This window comes from Tarenaya hassleriana, unplaced genomic scaffold, assembly GCF_000463585.1.
Source record: "Tarenaya hassleriana unplaced genomic scaffold, ASM46358v1 Cleome37, whole genome shotgun sequence".
In the NCBI taxonomy this organism is placed as follows: Eukaryota; Viridiplantae; Streptophyta; class Magnoliopsida; order Brassicales; family Cleomaceae; genus Tarenaya; species Tarenaya hassleriana.
Window position 1 is genome coordinate 166,060 of NW_010966725.1, and position 19,415 is coordinate 185,474.

At 34.0% G+C, this 19,415-nt stretch overlaps 2 protein-coding genes and 1 pseudogene across 2 annotated transcripts; all 3 read right to left on the bottom strand.

The window, feature by feature from the left end:
* Positions 1-399: 399 nt before the first annotated feature.
* LOC104822560 (geraniol 8-hydroxylase-like) lies at positions 400-2,606 on the bottom strand. The gene is made up of 2 exons (XM_010553811.2): positions 1,641-2,606; positions 400-1,177 (listed from the first exon to the last, which is right to left on the bottom strand). Exons 1-2 carry the CDS (start codon positions 2,541-2,543, stop codon positions 557-559), a joined length of 1,524 nt encoding a protein of 507 aa, XP_010552113.1. The 5' UTR covers positions 2,544-2,606; the 3' UTR covers positions 400-556.
* Positions 2,607-4,001: 1,395 nt separating this feature from the next.
* Positions 4,002-6,226, bottom strand: LOC104822561 (flavonoid 3'-monooxygenase-like). The gene is made up of 2 exons (XM_010553812.1): positions 5,278-6,226; positions 4,002-4,803 (listed from the first exon to the last, which is right to left on the bottom strand). The coding sequence occupies exons 1-2, from the start codon at positions 6,178-6,180 to the stop codon at positions 4,183-4,185; spliced, it is 1,524 nt and encodes a 507-aa protein (XP_010552114.1). The 5' UTR covers positions 6,181-6,226; the 3' UTR covers positions 4,002-4,182.
* Positions 6,227-9,659: 3,433 nt separating this feature from the next.
* Positions 9,660-10,302, bottom strand: LOC104822760 (annotated as a pseudogene).
* Between the last annotated feature and the right edge of the window lie 9,113 nt (positions 10,303-19,415).

Below are 19,415 nucleotides of genomic sequence, written 5' to 3' on the forward strand. Positions count from 1 at the left end.
GGTCCATTTCCTTTAGTAAATATAGCGAATATAATATTATGCAATAGTTCCCTCTTTTGTTGTTTCAATATTTCAGTCATTTGAAACTGTGATATATAACATTTTGTAACAAAATTTTAAAGTCACAAAAAGTTTTTCTTCCTTCCTCGAAGAGAACTTTTGCCTTCTTATTCCAATTTAAACACAATATATTTTGATTAACAAAATGGAAACTGAAAATAATCGTAGTATTGTATATATTTGGTATTTATGGATATCGACTTTTGGAAGAAAAAAAATCAAAATCGGGTCCGTGGATAATATTTGACATTATGATATAAAAAAATACACATATAATCAATTAGATACCAAAAATATTATACTATAAGTCCGATTTGATTTTGGCTTGATATGATTCAGTGTGTATCATCTTCTTATCTTATTCAAAACGACACAGTTTTAGTACATACATATTTCAACAAGAGAGTGAATATTCACGTAACAGCGCAGGCAAATAGTTATTCTATATCAAGATAACGTCTATATCAAGCATCGTAGTCTTTAATATATTTCACATTTAAAGATAAAGATTCGGATTCGGCAACCTTGGTATGGGTATGGCCACGAGTGGATTCTTCAGTTTCAACGCCAACTGAAACTCCTCTTCAATCTCGAATCGTTTTCCTTCCGGAATCTTCCAATCAAACGAATGCAAAAGCGTGGCGAGATTGTACGAAATCATCCTCTCGGCCATGGGTATCCCGGGACATATTCTCCGGCCAAACCCGAACGGAAGATAACTAGTATCGTTTCCGTTGAAGTCGTATAACTTATCAAGAAATCTTTCGGGATTGAATTCCAAAGGTTTCTCCCATAAACTCAGATCTCTTTGGATTGCCCACGTGTTAAAGAATACCTTTGAGTCTTTTGGAATGGTGTAGCCTGCGACAATGGTGGTTTCACTCGGCTGCCGAGGGACTGAGAGAGGAGCGGCCGGGTGAAGCCTTAGGGTTTCTTTAATAACGGCAAGTAAGTACGGAAGTTTAGGGATCTGAGATTCTTCTACGATGTTGTCTTTACCCACAACTTGGTCTAGTTCTTGTTGAACCCTTTTCATCATCTCTGGTTTGGTTATAAGTTCGGCCATTGCAAACTCTATCGTGCTCGAGGATGTCCCCGTACCGCCGAGCACCAAGTCCTTTCCAAAAAAGAAAAACATATAGACTTAACAAGGTCGTATTAAAGCTTGAGTCCGGGTGTTAAACGGGCTGGTCTCCCACTCAACTCGTGGGTTTTGAATTCGGGATCGGGCAAACTCGAATTTTCCGGATCTATAGAATTAAGCATGAAACTCGACTCTATATATAGACTCGGGTTCGGGCTTGACCTCAGGCGAGCCTCACCCGTTTAATAAAATATTTATGTATTGATATTTTTTAAAAAAAATATGTTTTTGGATAGATTCAAAACTCGATTTGAATTCGACCCAGAAATCCGAAATTTTTTCGGACCTACAAATTTAAACTCGAAATTAGATATTTCTCATATGGGTTCGAACGAGATTTTAGATTTCGGACCAAAGTTGGCACTCCAAGTTTGAGTTTTTATGAATAGAAAACAAATGTCTCGTAAGTAACTGCAAAATGAAAACGGAGTCGTACCATGAGCAAGGCCTTCACGTGGGTCATCGACAAGGTTGAGGTTTCCTCTTCGTCCTTGAACTTCAACATAAACTGCAAGAAATCCTCGCCGTCTCTCTTACTTTGCCCATCAGTTTTCAGACGTTGATCGATTATCCGATCAAACATCTGGTCGAATTGTTCGAACAGTCCACGCATCTGCTTGGCCAAACCCTGCAGATCAAACCGGCTTAAACCGGGAAAAAAATCAGAAATATTTGGCCGACCGATTAAACCGACGATCTGGGACACCAACTCTTTGAACTCGGTTGCGGTTTTCTTCCTCTCTTCACCGGCTACCGTAGCACCCCACAACATCTGTGTTATGATGTTAAATAACGTCAAAAATATCTGTTCTCCGAGTTTTACCGGCGACCCGGTCCGGGCCCGACTAGCCAAGTACCTAACTGTCTGTCGGCTCTCCCGGCGCCGGAGGCCATAGAAGGAATCCAAGACACTGTTACTCAGCAGCCTGTTAACGCACACTTTCCTCAGCATCCGCCACTCCGGTCCGTACGGGCTCCATCCTATATCCGCACCACCATACATGGCGATGAGTGTCGTGGTGGTGACATCATGGTTGGAGAATGCAACGTCATGTGTCTTCAGTATCTCACTCACCACCTCTGGAGATGTGACCACGACGGCGAGTTTGGCCCCGAGCCGGAGTTTGAAAACAGGGCCGTATTTTCGGGCGAGACCCGCAAAGTATACGTGGAGGTCCGGTTTGAGGAACGGGATATTTCCCACGATCGGGAGACCTGGAGGTCCCGGCGGCAACGGCGGACTTCTCGCCGGCCGTCTGAGTTTGATGTACCATATAATTGAGACAAGAACGATGACAATCGAAATGCCGCCGTATGGGATCTGGAAGGCGTTCTCCATGGTTTTGCTGCACTTGAGAGGGGCGGAGAACAGAATTAATATACTGTCGCAGCAAATGCGTGGATCCAACATATAATATGGTCGTTTTCATACGCTACAAATAGTGAAATACTATGCAATAGTTCCTCTTTTGGCATCTTCATTTTCAGTCATTTTAGTGTGTGACAACAATTGGTAACAAATTTTTGAAATCCTTGAAGAAAACGTGCCTTGTAATTCCGATTTAAAAGCATAATAAAACAAATATATATCAATAAAAATCTCAAAGATATAGATAAACTTTAGCTAAGCTACCGATTAAAATACAAAAATTTATTCCGAAATGCCATATAAACCCGTAAAAACTTTAAAATAGTTTTCATATTTGATCATCTGAACCGGATAACTGACACATTTGTACCACCAAACGAGCAACACACAAAAAATACATATAATTTTATACAAAGGAAATTTGAAAACAGAGCGGCGCAAAACCTCTTGATTTATAACATTCGGTTTACATAAATTTTCGATTCATATGCAAATTAAACTTTGGTCTAAATCTCGTTTAAATATCAGTTCAAGCAAATTACGAAGATGAAATAATTATCTTGGTTGAACTAAGGATTTAAGATGTAACCATAATGTAAGATGAAGTTAAATTATGTATGTCAAGTTGTTAGAAGCACTTCACATTTATATTATATAAAGACAAGTTGGAGAGTCAATTCACCGACACGTTTATCTCAACGACATGAATGTAATTGTCCCGTTTTAATATGGACACCAAAAGTCAAAAGCAATTTACAACAAGTTTTCTCCTTAATTAGACATTATAGAAATAAAAAAAAAACGTGAAATTGAAAATTTTGTAATAAATCAAATACAATTCTAGAAATAGTTTTAAAACAAAATCAAATTTATTGAAATAAAAAAAAAGGTCCGAAAATCACTGTTATCTATCCTCCCTCAACTAAGTTTGTCATGAGTAATCAAAACTAAACTTATCATGAATAATCCAGACCAAAGTTTTATATATTTGTATATATAAAGTATATGAATATATATATATACACAATATTTCCCTTTTGTTGTTTTCAATATTTCTGTCACTTAAAATTGTGATAACGTTTTGAAACAAAATTTTGAAGTCACAAAAAGCCTGACTTCTTCCTTTCTCGAAGAAGACTTGCCTTCCCATTCCGATTTAAACACACTATATTTTGATGAACAAAATGGAAACTGAAAATAAATATAAAAAAAGCAAGAATATCGTAGTATTGTATATCTTTGGTCTTAATGGATATCGAATTTTGGAAGAAAAGAAAAAAATCAAAGTCGGGTCCGTGGATATATAATATTTGACATTATGATAAAAAAAAAATACACATAATCCATTAGAGATACCAAAAATATTATACTATATATAAGGCCGATTTGATTTCGGCATGCAATGATTCAGTGTGTTAGAGTTGTATAAAAACATATACACTCCAACTTTGAAGTGTATCATCTTCTTATCTTATTCAAAACGACACAGTTTTATTACATATATATTTCAACAGGAGAGTGAATATTCACGTAACAGCGCAGGCAAATAGTTATTCGATATCAAGATAACGTCTATATCAAGCATCGTAGTCTTTAATATATTTCACATTTAAAGATAAAGATTCGGATTCGGCAACCTTGGTATGGGTATGGCTACCAGTGGATTTTTCAGTTTCAACACCAACCCAAACTCCTCTTCAATCTCGAATCGTTTTCCTTCTGGAATCTTCCAATCAAACGAATGCAAAAGCATGGCGAGATTGTATGAAATCATCGTTTCGGCCATGGGTATCCCGGCACATATTCTCCGGCCAAACCCGAACGGAAGATAACCAGTATCGTTTCCGTTGAAGTCGTATAACTTATTAAGAAATCTTTCGGGACTGAATTCCAAAGGTTTCTCCCATAAACTCGGATCTCTTTGGATCCCCCAGGTGTTAAAGAATACCGTTGAGCCTTTTGGAATGGTGTAGCCTGCGACAATGATGGTTTCACTCGGCTGCCGAGGGACTGAGAGAGGACTAGCCGGGTGAAACCTTAGGGTTTCCTTAATAACGGCAAGTAAGTACGGAAGTTTAGGGATATGAGATTCTTCTACGATGTTGTCTTTACCCACAACTTGGTCTAGTTCTTGTTGAACCCTTTTCATCATCTCTGGTTTGGTTATAAGTTCGGCCATTGCAAACTCTATCGTGCTCGAGGATGTCCCTGTGCCGCCGAGCACCAAGTCCTTTCCCAAAAAAAAAAAACATATAGACTTAACAATGTGGTATTAAAGCTTGAGTCCGAGTGTTAAACAGGCCGGTCTCCCACTCAACTCGAGGGTTTTGGATTCGGGATCGGGTCAACTCGAATTTTTCAGTTTTATAGAATTAAACTCGAAGCTCGGCTCTATATATAGACTCGGGTTCGGGTTTGACTTCAGGTTAGCCCAACCCGTTTAATAAAATATTTATGTATTGATATTTTTTAAAAGAAAAATAAATTATGTTTTTGGATAGATTTGAAACTCGATTTGAATCCGATAAAAAAACCAAACATTTTTTTGGACCTATAAATTCAAACTCAAAATTTGATATTTCTCATATGGTCCGAACGAGATTGTAGATTTCGGACCAGAAAGAATTAAAACTCCTAGTTTGAGTTCTTATGGATAGAAAACAAATGTTTTATAAGTAACTGTAAAATGAAAACGGAGGCGTACCATGAGCAAGGCCTTCACGTGGGTCATCGACAAGGATGTGGTTCCGTCTTCGTTCTTCAATTTCAACAAGAACTGCAAGAAATCCTCGCCGTCTCTCTTACTTTGCCCATCAGTTTTCAGTCGTTGATCAATTATCCGATCAAACATCTGGTCGAATTGTTCGAACACTCCACGCATCTGCCTAGCCAAACCCTGCAGATCGAACCGGCTTAAACCGGGGAAAAAATCAGAAATATTTGGCCGACCAATTAAACCGACGATCTCGGACACCAACTCTTTGAACTCGGTTGCGGTTTTCTCCCTCTCTTCACCGGAAACCGTAGCACCCCACAACATCTGCGTTATGACGTTAAATAACGTCAAAAATATCTGTTCTCCGAGTTTTACCGGCGACCCGGTCCGGGCCCGACTAGCCAAGTACCTAACTATCTGTCGGCTCTCCCGGCGGCGGAGGCCATAGAAGGAATCCAAGACGCTGTTACTCAGCAGCCTGTTAACGCACACTTTCCTCAGCATCCGCCACTTCGGTCCGTACGGAGTCCATCCTATATCCGCACCACCGTACATGGCGATGAGTGTCGTGGCGGTGACATCATGGTTGGAGAATGCAACGTCATGTGTCTTCAGTATCTCACTCACCACCTCCGGAGATGTGACCACGACAACGAGTTTGGCCCCGAGCCGGAGTTTGAAAACCGGGCCGTATTTTCGGGCGAGAGTCTCAAAATATACGTGGAGGTCCGGCTTGAGGAACGGGAGGTTTCCGACGACGGGAAGACCTGGAGGTCCCGGCGGCAACGGACTTCTCGCCGGCCGTTTGAGTTTGATGTACCATATAACTGAGAAGACCAGAGCGACGACAGCCAACACGACGCCGTATGGGATAGGGAAAAGATTCTCCATGGATTGTTTGCTTTTGCTTTGCTGCCACAACTCAAATGTGTGTGACAAAAGATGAATGAATGAATTATGTGGTATTTTCCGAAGCCTATTATAACGCTTCCAAATTTTGCAAAATCATGAAAAATTTTAGGGAAAAAACCCTAAAAATTCCTAAACTTGTATTTTGGAATAATATTAATTCCTAAACTTGTAGAGGTGCCTATTAATTCCCAAACTTACAAAATTGAACACGTTAAATCCTGAACTTGTTAAACGGTTCCATATTCGTCCATAGCGTTATTTGGTCAAAAAAACGAGTTGACCGATCCGACACCTCCTCGAGATGCATAACTCAACTTAATCTTATATTTTGGTTTATTACAGTCTAAAACAAGCACAAATGTCGATGTTCGGAATGCTTAACGCTCGTAATCAACTGACTAGTGATTAAATGGGATCCAAACAAGAGCAAGTAGAAGTTTGATAACGCGTTATAACACCAAAATCTAAATTGAATAAGAAATATATACTCATAAAAAAATTCCGAAATTTGAGTTTTTTTTTTGTTTCAGATAATGCAAACGTAAACCTATATTTTGAGCACAAAAACGCATATGTAACACCTTTAAATTATAGAAAATTTCCAAACCCTAAATTTGGACATTTTTTCTGTCATATGAGTTTCCGTCACCTTTTTATTGTGTCGGGCGTTCCGTATCAAATATGGGATTATTTTCAAAAGTTTAATGTATTTTTACGGAATTTCTGAATAAATTAGTGCATTAATGTACATTACAATTAAATGAAAAATTCAATTAATACATATTGGTTTATGATGTGATTAAATCGGAATTAATTAAAGGCGCATTTTCTTCGAGAGGAAGGAAGAAGTCAAGCTTTGGCGCCATTGAAAATGTGTAACCAATTGTCACCACAATTTAAAGGTTTCGGTCCACTTAATCTTCATTGGCCGAAGAATCGAATCAAAGATTTTGAAATGATTTTGTTACATTTCAACTTTCATGATTTTTTAGTGGGTTCTAAGACTATATTCCATGTTCGAATGGCGATTTCGTTTTATTATTTTTTATATAAATTGGATTTTTGGTTATCAATATTTTATTAAACTTCTTTAGAACGTGTTTTGCAAAATTTGTTTGATCTATTATTAAATTTTAAGATGTATAGTCTTAAAATTTTGGGAAAAAAACCTAAAAATTTCTGAACTTGTATTTTGGAGTAATATTAATTCCTAAACTTGTAGAGGTGCCTATTAATTCCCAAACTTGCAAAATTGAACACGTTAAATCCTAAACTTGTTAAACGGTTCCATATTCGTCCATAACGTTATTTGGTCAAAAAAACGAGTTGACCGATCCGACTTGGCGTGTGACGTGGCGAGCCACGTCGGATCGGTCAACTCGTTTTTTTGACCAAATAACGCTATGGACGAATATGGAACCGTTTAACAAGTTCAGGATTTAACGTGTTCAATTTTGTAAGTTTGGGAATTAATAGGCACCTCTACAAGTTTAGGAATTAATATTACTCCAAAATACAAGTTCAGAAATTTTTAGGTTTTTTTCCCAAAATTTTAAGACTATACATCTTAAAATTTAATAATAGATCAAACAAATTTTGCAAAACACGTTCTAAAGAAGTTTAATAAAATATTGATAACCAAAAATCCAATTTATATAAAAAATAATAAAACGAAATCGCCATTCGAACATGGAATATAGTCTTAGAACCCACTAAAAAATCATGAAAGTTGAAATGTAACAAAATCATTTCAAAATCTTTGATTCGATTCTTCGGCCAATGAAGATTAAGTGGACCGAAACCTTTAAATTGTGGTGACAATTGGTTACACATTTTCAATGGCGCCAAAGCTTGACTTCTTCCTTCCTCTCGAAGAAAATGCGCCTTTAATTAATTCCGATTTAATCACATCATAAACCAATATGTATTAATTGAATTTTTCATTTAATTGTAATGTACATTAATGCACTAATTTATTCAGAAATTCCGTAAAAATACATTAAACTTTTGAAAATAATCCCATATTTGATACGGAACGCCCGACACAATAAAAAGGTGACGGAAACTCATATGACAGAAAAAATGTCCAAATTTAGGGTTTGGAAATTTTCTATAATTTAAAGGTGTTACATATGCGTTTTTGTGCTCAAAATATAGGTTTACGTTTGCATTATCTGAAACAAAAAAAAAACTCAAATTTCGGAATTTTTTTATGAGTATATATTTCTTATTCAATTTAGATTTTGGTGTTATAACGCGTTATCAAACTTCTACTTGCTCTTGTTTGGATCCCATTTAATCACTAGTCAGTTGATTACGAGCGTTAAGCATTCCGAACATCGACATTTGTGCTTGTTTTAGACTGTAATAAACCAAAATATAAGATTAAGTTGAGTTATGCATCTCGAGGAGGTAAAATATAATTACATTTAGCACGACAACATAATGACAGCGGTCAGACATCACAAGAAATTTTATTCTTAGACAGTACTAGCACAATACAGAAATAAAACAGGATAAAAATTGATAATTTTGTAATAAATCAAATACAGTTCTAAAAAATAAAAATAAAAAATAAAAACGAATCCGATTTAGTGAAATACAGAATTCTGGAAATCATTATTATCTATCTCTATATAAAGAGTTTGACAAATCCAATTTAAGGAAATACAAAAGTCCGAAAATCGCTGTTATCTATCTCTAAACCCGACATCGCAAAATAATCCAAACAAAGACCGAGAGAGGCGAGGGACGACGAGTAACCCTAACCCTAGCTAGGCAACTCCGGTGGCGCACCGAACTCAATGAAAGAGTACCCGATTTTCGAATATTTAAAACTCGATTCTCGAATTCGAATTTAGGTGCCCAAAAAATCTCGTTAATTTCCTAACCCTAACAGAGATATGGGTCAATCGGGCCAGTCCGACCCGAACCGGCCCGAGCACGCATTCGAGTCGAAGGTTTCGGAGTCGGACCGTCCCGATTTTTTTCGGACCTGTGTGATTAAGTCCGAGGGTCGGCCCAATATATTACGAGCTTGGATCGGATCGGGTCAGACGGGGCTGACCCTCACAATTCCCTTTGTAATTTTTTTTTAAATATCGGGTTTCGAGCCGACTCGAACCCGAAACCCGATTCGAGATCGACCCGAGAACCCAATTTTTTTTTAGGCGAGAAACTTAGATTCGAAATCCGCTAATTTTCGGATTGGGTCGGGTCGGGTCGGACTTCGGGGGTCGGGCTTAAATTGACACCCTGAACAGAGAGGAGGGGGAAAAATCAATAAATGCCCATTTTTACTGTGCAATATTATTAAACGTAGACACCGTAAAAAAATCTTGTAGTATAATATTAGAAGGTGAAGTTGACCAGATTAAATCGTTGTGCAACACAACAAGGAGAAATTTTCCTCTAATCCATCGTTGAATTCTCATAAAACATCACAAAACATATGTAAGAGTTTCAAACTAAGCAAGCAGTTTTATTACATGCATATTACAACAAGAAAGTAAATATTGGAATTATAATAGAGTTTTTTTTTGTTGGATATTATATTAGAGAGTTATTAGACATCAAGACATTTTATTTAAGAGAATCATTCATGCTCTTTCTCAATTTATAGATAAAGATCAGGATTAGACAACCTCGGAATGGGGATAGCCACAAGTGGGTTCTTCATCCTCATCCCCATCTGGAACTTCTCTTCAATGACGAATCGTTTCCCTTCCGGAATCTTCCAGTCAAATGAATGCAACAAGGTCGCGAGATTGTAGAGAACGAACTTCTCGGCCATGGCTATGCCAGCGCATATTCTCCAGCCGAATCCAAAGGGTAGATAGCTGGAATCACTTCCCTCTTGAAGTCGTAGAACTTGTTAATAAATCTTTCAGGATTGAACTCCGATGCATCCTCCCATAAATTCGGATCTCTTTGGACCACCCACATGTTGAAGAACATCATTGTGTCCTTTGGGATGGTGTAGCCTGCCACAACGGTGGTTTCACTCGGGCGTCGAGGGATGAGGAGGGGAACAACCGGGTGAAGCCTTAGGGTTTCTTTCATAACGGCAAGTAAGTACAGGAGTTTGTCGGAGTAGGGATGTCAATTGAGTTGGCCCAATCCATTTGGGTCCAATCCATTTGGATTTGAAGGATAAACGGGTTGGGTTGGATCGATCCGTTAATAATAGTGGATGAGTTGGGTCGACCCATTAAACCTGTATAAACCATATAAATCCATTTTTATATTCACAAATTACTTATATACATATAACTATTAATATGTATATTCATATAGCCTAGAAATTATCATTTTAATATTCGATTTGGTTTATCCATTCAATAAAAATATATATATAACTAGATATTATATTATATTCGATAGTTTATAAGCAAAATTATATATTTCTTTAAAAAAAATAAGATTTTTTTATTTTTTAAATTCGATTCGATGTTTTCAAAATATTGTCGTTTAGATTTTTTGAACGGGTCGGCTCAAAAACGACACCGATTTTTTCAATATGATTCGATTCAGAAATGGTTCGAGTTTTTCGGTATGATGCGAATTTTCGGTACGATTCGATTCGGAACAGTACCGAGTTTTTTTTATACGATTTGAATTTTTTGGCACAATTCGATGCGAAAACGACACCGAGTTTTTTGATACGATTCGATTCGGAAACGACACCGTGTTTTTTGGTACGATTCGATTCGGAACGGTACCGAGTTTTTTATACGATTCGAATTTTCCGACACGATTCGATTCGGAAACGATATCCAGTTTTTCGGTACGATTCGATTCGGAATGGTACCGAGTTTTTTTATACGGTTCGAATTTTCCGGCATAATTCAATTCAGAAATGACACCGAGTTTTTCGATATGATTCGATTCAGAAACAAAACCAATTTTTTTGGTTCGATTCAGAACGGTATCGAGTTTTTATACGATTCAAATTTTTCGGCACGATTTGATGCGATTTGATTCGAAAACAATACCAAATATTTCGATTTAATTCGTATATATATATATATAAATATCTATATATGTTAATTTTTATATATCTAAATCTAACAATTTTAATTAGTTAAAAAATGAGTTTAATTTTAACTAAATATATAATGATGAATTTAATAGGTTAACCATTTAACCCATGGGTTTAATGGGCCAAAACCCATTTAACCCATTTTAAAAAATTAACCAAATGGGCTAACCCATTTGGGTTTATAAGTGGGTCGGATTGAGTCGACCCGTATAACCCGACCCATTTTGACATCCCTATGTCGGAGTGAGATTCTTCTACGATGTTGTCTTTACCCACAACTTCGTCTAGTTCCTGTTAAGCCCTCTTCAACGTCTCCGGTTTAGCTAGAAGCTCGGCCATTGCGAATTCCGTCGTTTTGGAGCATGTGTCCGTACCTCCGATCATCATGTCCAAGAGCAAGGTTTTCACGTGGGTCATTTACAGGGGGGGGGGGGGGGGGTTTCATCTTCGTCCTTCAACTTTAACAGGAATTGCAAGAAATCCTCGGCATCCCCCTTGCTACTCTGCCCATCCATTGCCAGCCTTTGACCAATTATCTGATCCAGTAGCTGGTCAAGTTTTAGGGCCAGACCACGCATCTTCTTCTTCTTTTTTTTTTTTTTTTTTTATTCCATGAACGTCCCCTCAGACCGGACATCCGCTCCGCCGTACATGGCGATGAGTGATAAGGCGGTGACGTCATGGTTCGAGAAAGTAACGTCATGGGTCTTCACAATCTCACTCATCACCTCCTGAGATGTGATGACGACTGCGAGTTTGGACCCGAGCCGGAGTTTGAAGACCGGGCCATATTTTCGGGCAAGATCTTTAAAATATAAGTGGAGGTCCGGTTTGAGGAACGGCAGGTTTCCGACAATGGGAAGGCCGGGAGGCCCCGGTGGCAACGGTGGATTTCTTCCCGGCTGTTTGAGTAATTTGACGTACCATATAACTGAGAAGACCAGAGCGACGACAATCAAAACGATGTCGTATGGGATCTGGAAGAGACTCCATGATTTGAGAGATGTAACAAAACACAGAGTTCATTAATTTCTCCCTCTCTCCCTCTCACAAGTTTATAGACCGTCACAACACAAGCAATTTAATTTCATCATTTTTTTTTGTATTTAAATACAATAAATGCTTACAGTAAAATGTGTGTGTGTATATATACACCACCGACGCTTGGGTATATGAATAAGTTTATATGTATATGTACATATATATATATATGTGTGTGTATGCCCTATATATAAGTATGTGTATCTATATGTGTGCAACTATGTATATAAAGATACATGTTTCTGTAAATGTTTTTCAAAAAAATTATTAAATGGTAGTTTTCTATTACCAAAACTCTTTATACACCTAAAAGCTTTTATTTCTTAAAACAGAAATGTTAAAGCACAACGGTTCTTTCCAGAACAAATATAAAACGTGTATAATGGACTAAAAAAGCATTAAATTCTATTTTTTTTCCCAACTAGATTATTAAATTATTTGCAAAAGCCAAAAAAAACTTTGCAGAATTGCCTGAAATGATATTGAATTAAAACAAACAAATTTGAGTGCTAACAATAAATCAAATATATTTACTTACTAATTACAGATACTAAATATAGTTTTCACGGCAAACGTTATATATTGTTAAAACCTCTTCATAAATTCCTTTCTTATCATTTTATTGTTCCAAATTCCAATCATCTATTGGACCACTTGACAATTTATTTAAATTTATTTGCTATTTTTTCTCATTTTATACTGACCCTAAATCCCATATTCTAAACCTTAAAAATATAATAAACCCTAAATCCTAACTTATAAAATCCAAACTCTAATTTAAATTTCTAAACTAATCTTTAAACCTAAAACCATAAATATGGAATCGTAAAATGAGAGCAATACAAAAAAAAAAGATAATTAAAAAATTACCAAACGATATATAGGATGAAGTATTAGAACATTACACTTTGGTGAAATAAAAAGAAACCGAAATCATTAATTAGCTAACTCTAAAATTCCATATCCCAGAATAAATCATATCAAATTTGTAGCAAAAATATAATCCATACCAAACTATAATATATATTTTATATATAGGGGATATATGAATACACAATTTGAATCAGTCGAACATGTAGTAGAGACTTGGATACCTCAAATGTCAAGATAAATATTGTAAGGTTATAAAAATCGAGTATCAATAGGCCGTCGTTTTCATATATTATATATAAACATTGAAATACTATGCATTTAAATTGTGATAACAATTTTAATTGGTTACACATTTTGAAAGGCGCCAAAGCTTGACTTCTTCCTTCCTCGAAGAAAACGCGCCTTTAATTACGATTTAAACACATCATAAACCAATATAGTATATTAATTAAATTTTTCATTTAATTATATTTTTTTTTTTGCGAAACTGCCACCTAATACATTAATGCACTAATTTATTCTGAAATAAAATCAACAACCATCGAAGCTCATAGTATTTGATCGGTTATTTTGGGTTTTGGAAAATTGTAATCAATCGATCGTTCAACTCGATTCGGTTAATAACCGAAATATTTTTATTTGGTCTGATTCAGTTAATAACCAAAATAACCGAACCGAATGTCTAATCTTGGTAGATTGAAATTGCAGCGGTGCCATTACAGATGTTTTCTACCAAATTCATGGATAGTGTTTCTATCGGTCGAGTAACATTTTGTATATGACTCTTACAGATTTGCATATATAAAAATTAACATTTCACACAAAAAAAAGAAATGCATGATCGATATTTAGAGAATAAATTTAGAAAGGTATATATATATATATATACACACACACACATTATATATATATATATATAATTTGCAATTAAACAACACAAAATTTAAGCATTTAAATTTTAAAATTTTAATTATGGATTCTATTCGTTTCAGATGAATTACTCAATATTGCTATATTAAGTATTAACGTTTAAAAGATTCTTCGTCTTTAATACAAATAATATTAGGGCTGGCTTTGTCCTCAGCCCATAACACTTTACCCTGACAAGATCGAACATTCTCCTACGGCCCAATCTATCAAACCTCGGCCCAAGCCCACACCGACCCGTTCGAATAAAATACTCAAGTGACGGAAGAATATAATTGTTAGAAAAAGGCTTATAATTTATGCTTTTGGGACAAAATTTATACAAAAATATACACATTAAATTATTATGTACAATAACATCTGGACGCATATGGGAAAATTATTGGCACCCGTTCATGCAAGAAATCTATATTTAGAAAAAAAATAAAAGGTGAATTTTGAAACCCTCGTACAAAACCTATATTATAAAAAAAAAATTGAATTAAAGAAATTACACTTTTGTGACTTTTTATAATTTTCTCCCCACGTGGGTTGCTCGACTTCTGTGAACCATCATGTGATGAATCTAATCTCACCCATGATTAGGATTAGAAGTGTGCAATTCGTGTTCATTTATAGTTGGATTGTTGCAGATTTTCAAAATTAATATCGTTTGATTTAAAATTGCATTTGAATTTAATTTGAAACCTATATATGTGTGTGTGTGTGTGTGTATGTGTGTGTGTGTCCGTACTGATTCTGAAGAATCGCAGAGTTCGAGACATTTGTAAAGTATAAATGCAGGATTTGGTTGCTTTCTTTCTTCGTCTCTCTCACACAGAATTGGAATATATATATATATGTCATCGACTCAACATACATAGCGTTACGGATTCAAATACATCAATGGAACAAGAAATGAACCTCCCATGCTATACATATTATAATATATAGATATGTATACACACACACACATCTCACTTTTCAATCATCTAAATTAATTTACATAAATAAATAAAAGTTGAGATTGATCATATATTCCCATAAAATCCAACTAATACTTTAATGGCGTTATTAATTTTTAAATGATTAAATTATCATTGTTCATTCGTATAACTATAATTAATATACTAGATAAAATTTGTTGTTAGAAACGTTTATAATTTACAAGTTTTGTTTCAATATTTTTGGATATATTCTGATCGGTTTAACTGAAATACATAGAATTCGAATTAATTTTGGTTAGTTTATTTATCAAAATCTAGTTTAAATTCGAATGAAATGGAGTTTCAATATACCAATTATATGATATAATAGCTTCTCGAATTACATAGAAAGAATTAAAATAAGTATGGTATGTCATCTAATACAAATGAAACCAATAAAATCGTAACACAAAAAGACAAACCCCAACATTATCTTATTTTCTCCGTATGCCACGTATTCGTATTGTGTTGTACTCGGACTAGGATGATGACATCGCTAGGAATACGTGACGTCATGTTTGACCAGCTTGACCCTTTTTTTCATGGCCAGCCCTTGTAAAATTTTAAATTAATTGTTTTTATTAATTTAATTTTCATAAAATATTTTATATCAACTAACAAAAAATTAAATAGAATATATACATATATACATATATATAAATATTTTAAAATAAATTCAGTATTTTCTAAAAATATTATTAACGACAAAAAATAATATATGAAAATGCAAGTCTATAACCCAATTCACCAATAAACTACTCAAATATAAAATTTGAGAGTTTTGTGAATGAAAACAAAAGAAAACTAGCAGAATTGTAGTGGTTCATTGAATACTAATTAGATTCTCTTCTGCTTTTCTCTTCAAACATTAAAAAATTTGCAAGTTGGCCTGAAATTAAGGGTTGGTCGAATTAATCACACACACAATATATATACAGATATACATATATATATATATATATATATATATATATATATATATATATCTGTGTGTGTGTGATATGTTTAAGCGACGTCCGTTGGGGGAGACATCATCAATGGGTTCTCCATTTTACATCTCAATTATTTGGGCTTTGCCCTCAGCAAGCTACAGTCTCTCTCACATACAACTGCATGATATATATATATATATATATATATATATATATATATATATATATCTGTGCGTGTGTGGGTGTAATTTTGAAGACATCAGCATCCTAGGTTTTGACATTTCGATCAGAAGAAGCCAACGATATTACAACTTTCCTCTAACCGTTTGCGAACATCGGATTTAGACACAATATTTCAAGATTCCAATTATATATATATAACAAGGTATTAATTAGTAATATATTGATAATTATCTAATCGAATCATATTTAGCTAGTTCAAATATCGAATTTCAACGAAAATAAAAATGTTCGACCGTAATCTATTGAACCATTGCAATAAAATTTCGATTTAAACACCGGCTTTGTGTTTTTTTTTTCTCTCGATGCATTCATAGTTACATCTCTTTTCTAATATTTTCATCCGAAGAATCCAAACAAATGGAAATTACGTCCATCTCTCATTGTCTAACGGAGGATTTAGAAAGTGGGTCCATAACCCTATATATATGTACCAAAGCAACATTCATTGATCTCTATCTTTCTTGGCATTAAAGCACTGCATATTTGGTTTTCTATATTATATATGCGCATTTGGTTGGCATATTTACACACACATATATAATATGTACATATAAAGATATACATACACACATACACGTCCGTATACGCGTATTGTGGATATTTTTTTGTACTAGAAAATGGTTCCAAGTGTCAACAAGATTGGAATCAAATAATTGACTTCAAAGACAAAAATAAAATAAAAAAATAATGTTTTGAGTTAGTAGGAAAGGGAGCCTTGTGAATGAAGAATAGCCCCATCTTTTACAAAGCACTCAAGCTTTTTTCTACTCCGCAAATAACTAACTTGTTCTACAAGAAACCCACCCTTTCTAATTAAAAACATAATTTAATTAACATATACAGCTTTATATATATGTGTGTTTATGTGAGTGCGTACATATCTATTCGAAGGGTTGGTACAAAATTTTCTAAAAACATATAAATTGAATAATTAAAAGTGAAATTCCAAACTTGTGGACTATAAGACAAGGTTTGATATATATTCCATATGATCATCAACACTTTTAGAGGAAATATATATATACTTGAAGAGTGTCGGCGTACCAAACCCACTACGTACTTCTTAACCGATCCTTTTAGTGTGCCATGCGTACGTGGAAATTTAATCTCTACGCTATGCTTTATACGTTACAATATATATATATATATATAGATGCGCCTCGGTGTATAATTTGTAAATTAATGTGGGTGTTTATATACTTTAAGGCTGATATAAAATATGTGAATTCGTGCAGTTTTTGTTGTGTTAGTCTTATCGTACCGATAATGACATTAGACACCATAAGGATCTACAAAAAAAAATTAGGTTTTTTCCTTAATTGGTGAATTAAGAATTAAGAATTTAGGTTTGTAAATATTATTTAAGTAAGAGTACCATTCATAAAAACAAAACAAATGTCTCTTTATATATATATATATAAGACAACTACGAAGAGCTATATATATATATATATAAAGATTTACCCATCGGGGAACATGACAAAGTGAAAACATAAGCATGAGGTTACATATTGATAGATTTCGATGAAAATGTCATGAAACTAACCATATATTATTCTGTACAAGCAACGTCTGAATCGTATGACATTATCTCTTGTTTTGGTATGTCTTTTCAAAAGTCACCATACATACATACATACATACATACATACATACATACATACATACATACATACATACAATGTCTTATTTTCAAGACTAATGAAAATGTGATTATGATATCTATATCTATATATATAATATTATTTCAGTTCAAACGCCAACCAATCGAATTAAAACAATTGTGTACATATGAAGATGTGATTTAAATATTAATTAGTTATAATGTTTATTAAATTAACTTAATAAATATGAAAAAACAAAAATTAAGTTAACATCATTGTTTTAAATAAAAATCTAACTAAGGTCCAAAATATATCTTATGATAAAAACGTTGTAGAATTAAATAAATGGTTGCCAAATGAAGAAAAGAAATCTCGTGCAAAAGAAGGCAATTGCAAAAGAGTGCGAACTCCAAGGAAATTTATTACGTGATGTCACATTGATTTCGGTATCATACTATATGTTTCATTAATTGTTGGTTAACCTTGTGCCATGAACCCCCAAAAAACAAATTAATATTGCTTTATAATGTGTTATGTGTATTCATTACAAAATCTAAAAACTTAAAAAATATTATACCCAAAATATTTTACCGTTAAATATCATCTAATTTCAGTTTTTTCACTTCTTAGAATATAGTTTTCAAAATAAAATATTATGGATAGATCTTTGAGATCGTTTCAGTATAAGTTTTTTCCTTTTGTATAATTATTTATTGATTTGATTTTACGGTAATTTCTAATTTGATTCGTACTTCTTTTAAAAATTCAGTTTTAATTTGATTTTCGTTTTTAAAATTTTTATTGCATTATTTGTCTCTATTTTATATTATATTTAAACTTTATTAACTCGAGTTTCAAAAATTATAACTAATTCATTTTTAGATCGCCTTTAAATATATAAGTATGTATTAATCCATTCATGTTTTTATATAGTCGAACAAAAATGTCCAAGCATATATGATAAAATTTTCTCAAGACATGAATGAATCTTATGAATATTTGAGGAGCGTGGAGGTCACTTCCCACGAGATGCGAGTGGGCCTTGGGACAATGTAAGCGCCAAAAGAAAATGGAACAGTACCGAAAGCGAAGTGAGCAAATCTTCCGTGTTTTTTTTTTCATATTTGTAAAAAAAATAAATCTGATGGTAAAATAAAAATGAAACACGAAGACTTATTTTCTTAAAAAAATATTAAATTACTATAGTACGGAATTTCAGATATTTTAAAATAATATTGTGTCCGATTTTATGAATAATGTTGCTTTTAATACGAATCTAAACGTATTTATTCTGGTTGAAAGATTTTGGATTTAGATATAAAAAGAGTTAAATCCTATGCTAAGTAACATAGATTTAAAATATGGAGATATTAGTATATTTGTAAATTACAGAAATTAAATGAAAAAATTAGGGGTCATCCGTACATTATTTTAACCGATTGTGTTACAAAGTTCGATTTTCTATTCATGATAAATAAGATAGGGGGGGATAATGGAAAATACAAAATAAATGGATGCGAATAATTAATATATACGGCAATTACTAATTATATTTAATTATTAGATGTATCAACTCGTTCTTCTTTCT

Bases quoted from the DNA above. Each gene is read 5' to 3' on its own strand.
- LOC104822560 (XM_010553811.2), bottom strand. From the start codon at position 2,543: ATGGAGAACGCCTTCCAGATCCCATACGGCGGCATTTCGATTGTCATC. The intron at 1,178-1,640 runs GTACGACTCCGT...TTTTTTGGAAAG, and splicing joins ACGTGAAGGCCTTGCTCATG to GACTTGGTGCTCGGCGGTAC.
- LOC104822561 (XM_010553812.1), bottom strand. From the start codon at position 6,180: ATGGAGAATCTTTTCCCTATCCCATACGGCGTCGTGTTGGCTGTCGTC. The intron at 4,804-5,277 runs GTACGCCTCCGT...TTTTTGGGAAAG, and splicing joins ACGTGAAGGCCTTGCTCATG to GACTTGGTGCTCGGCGGCAC.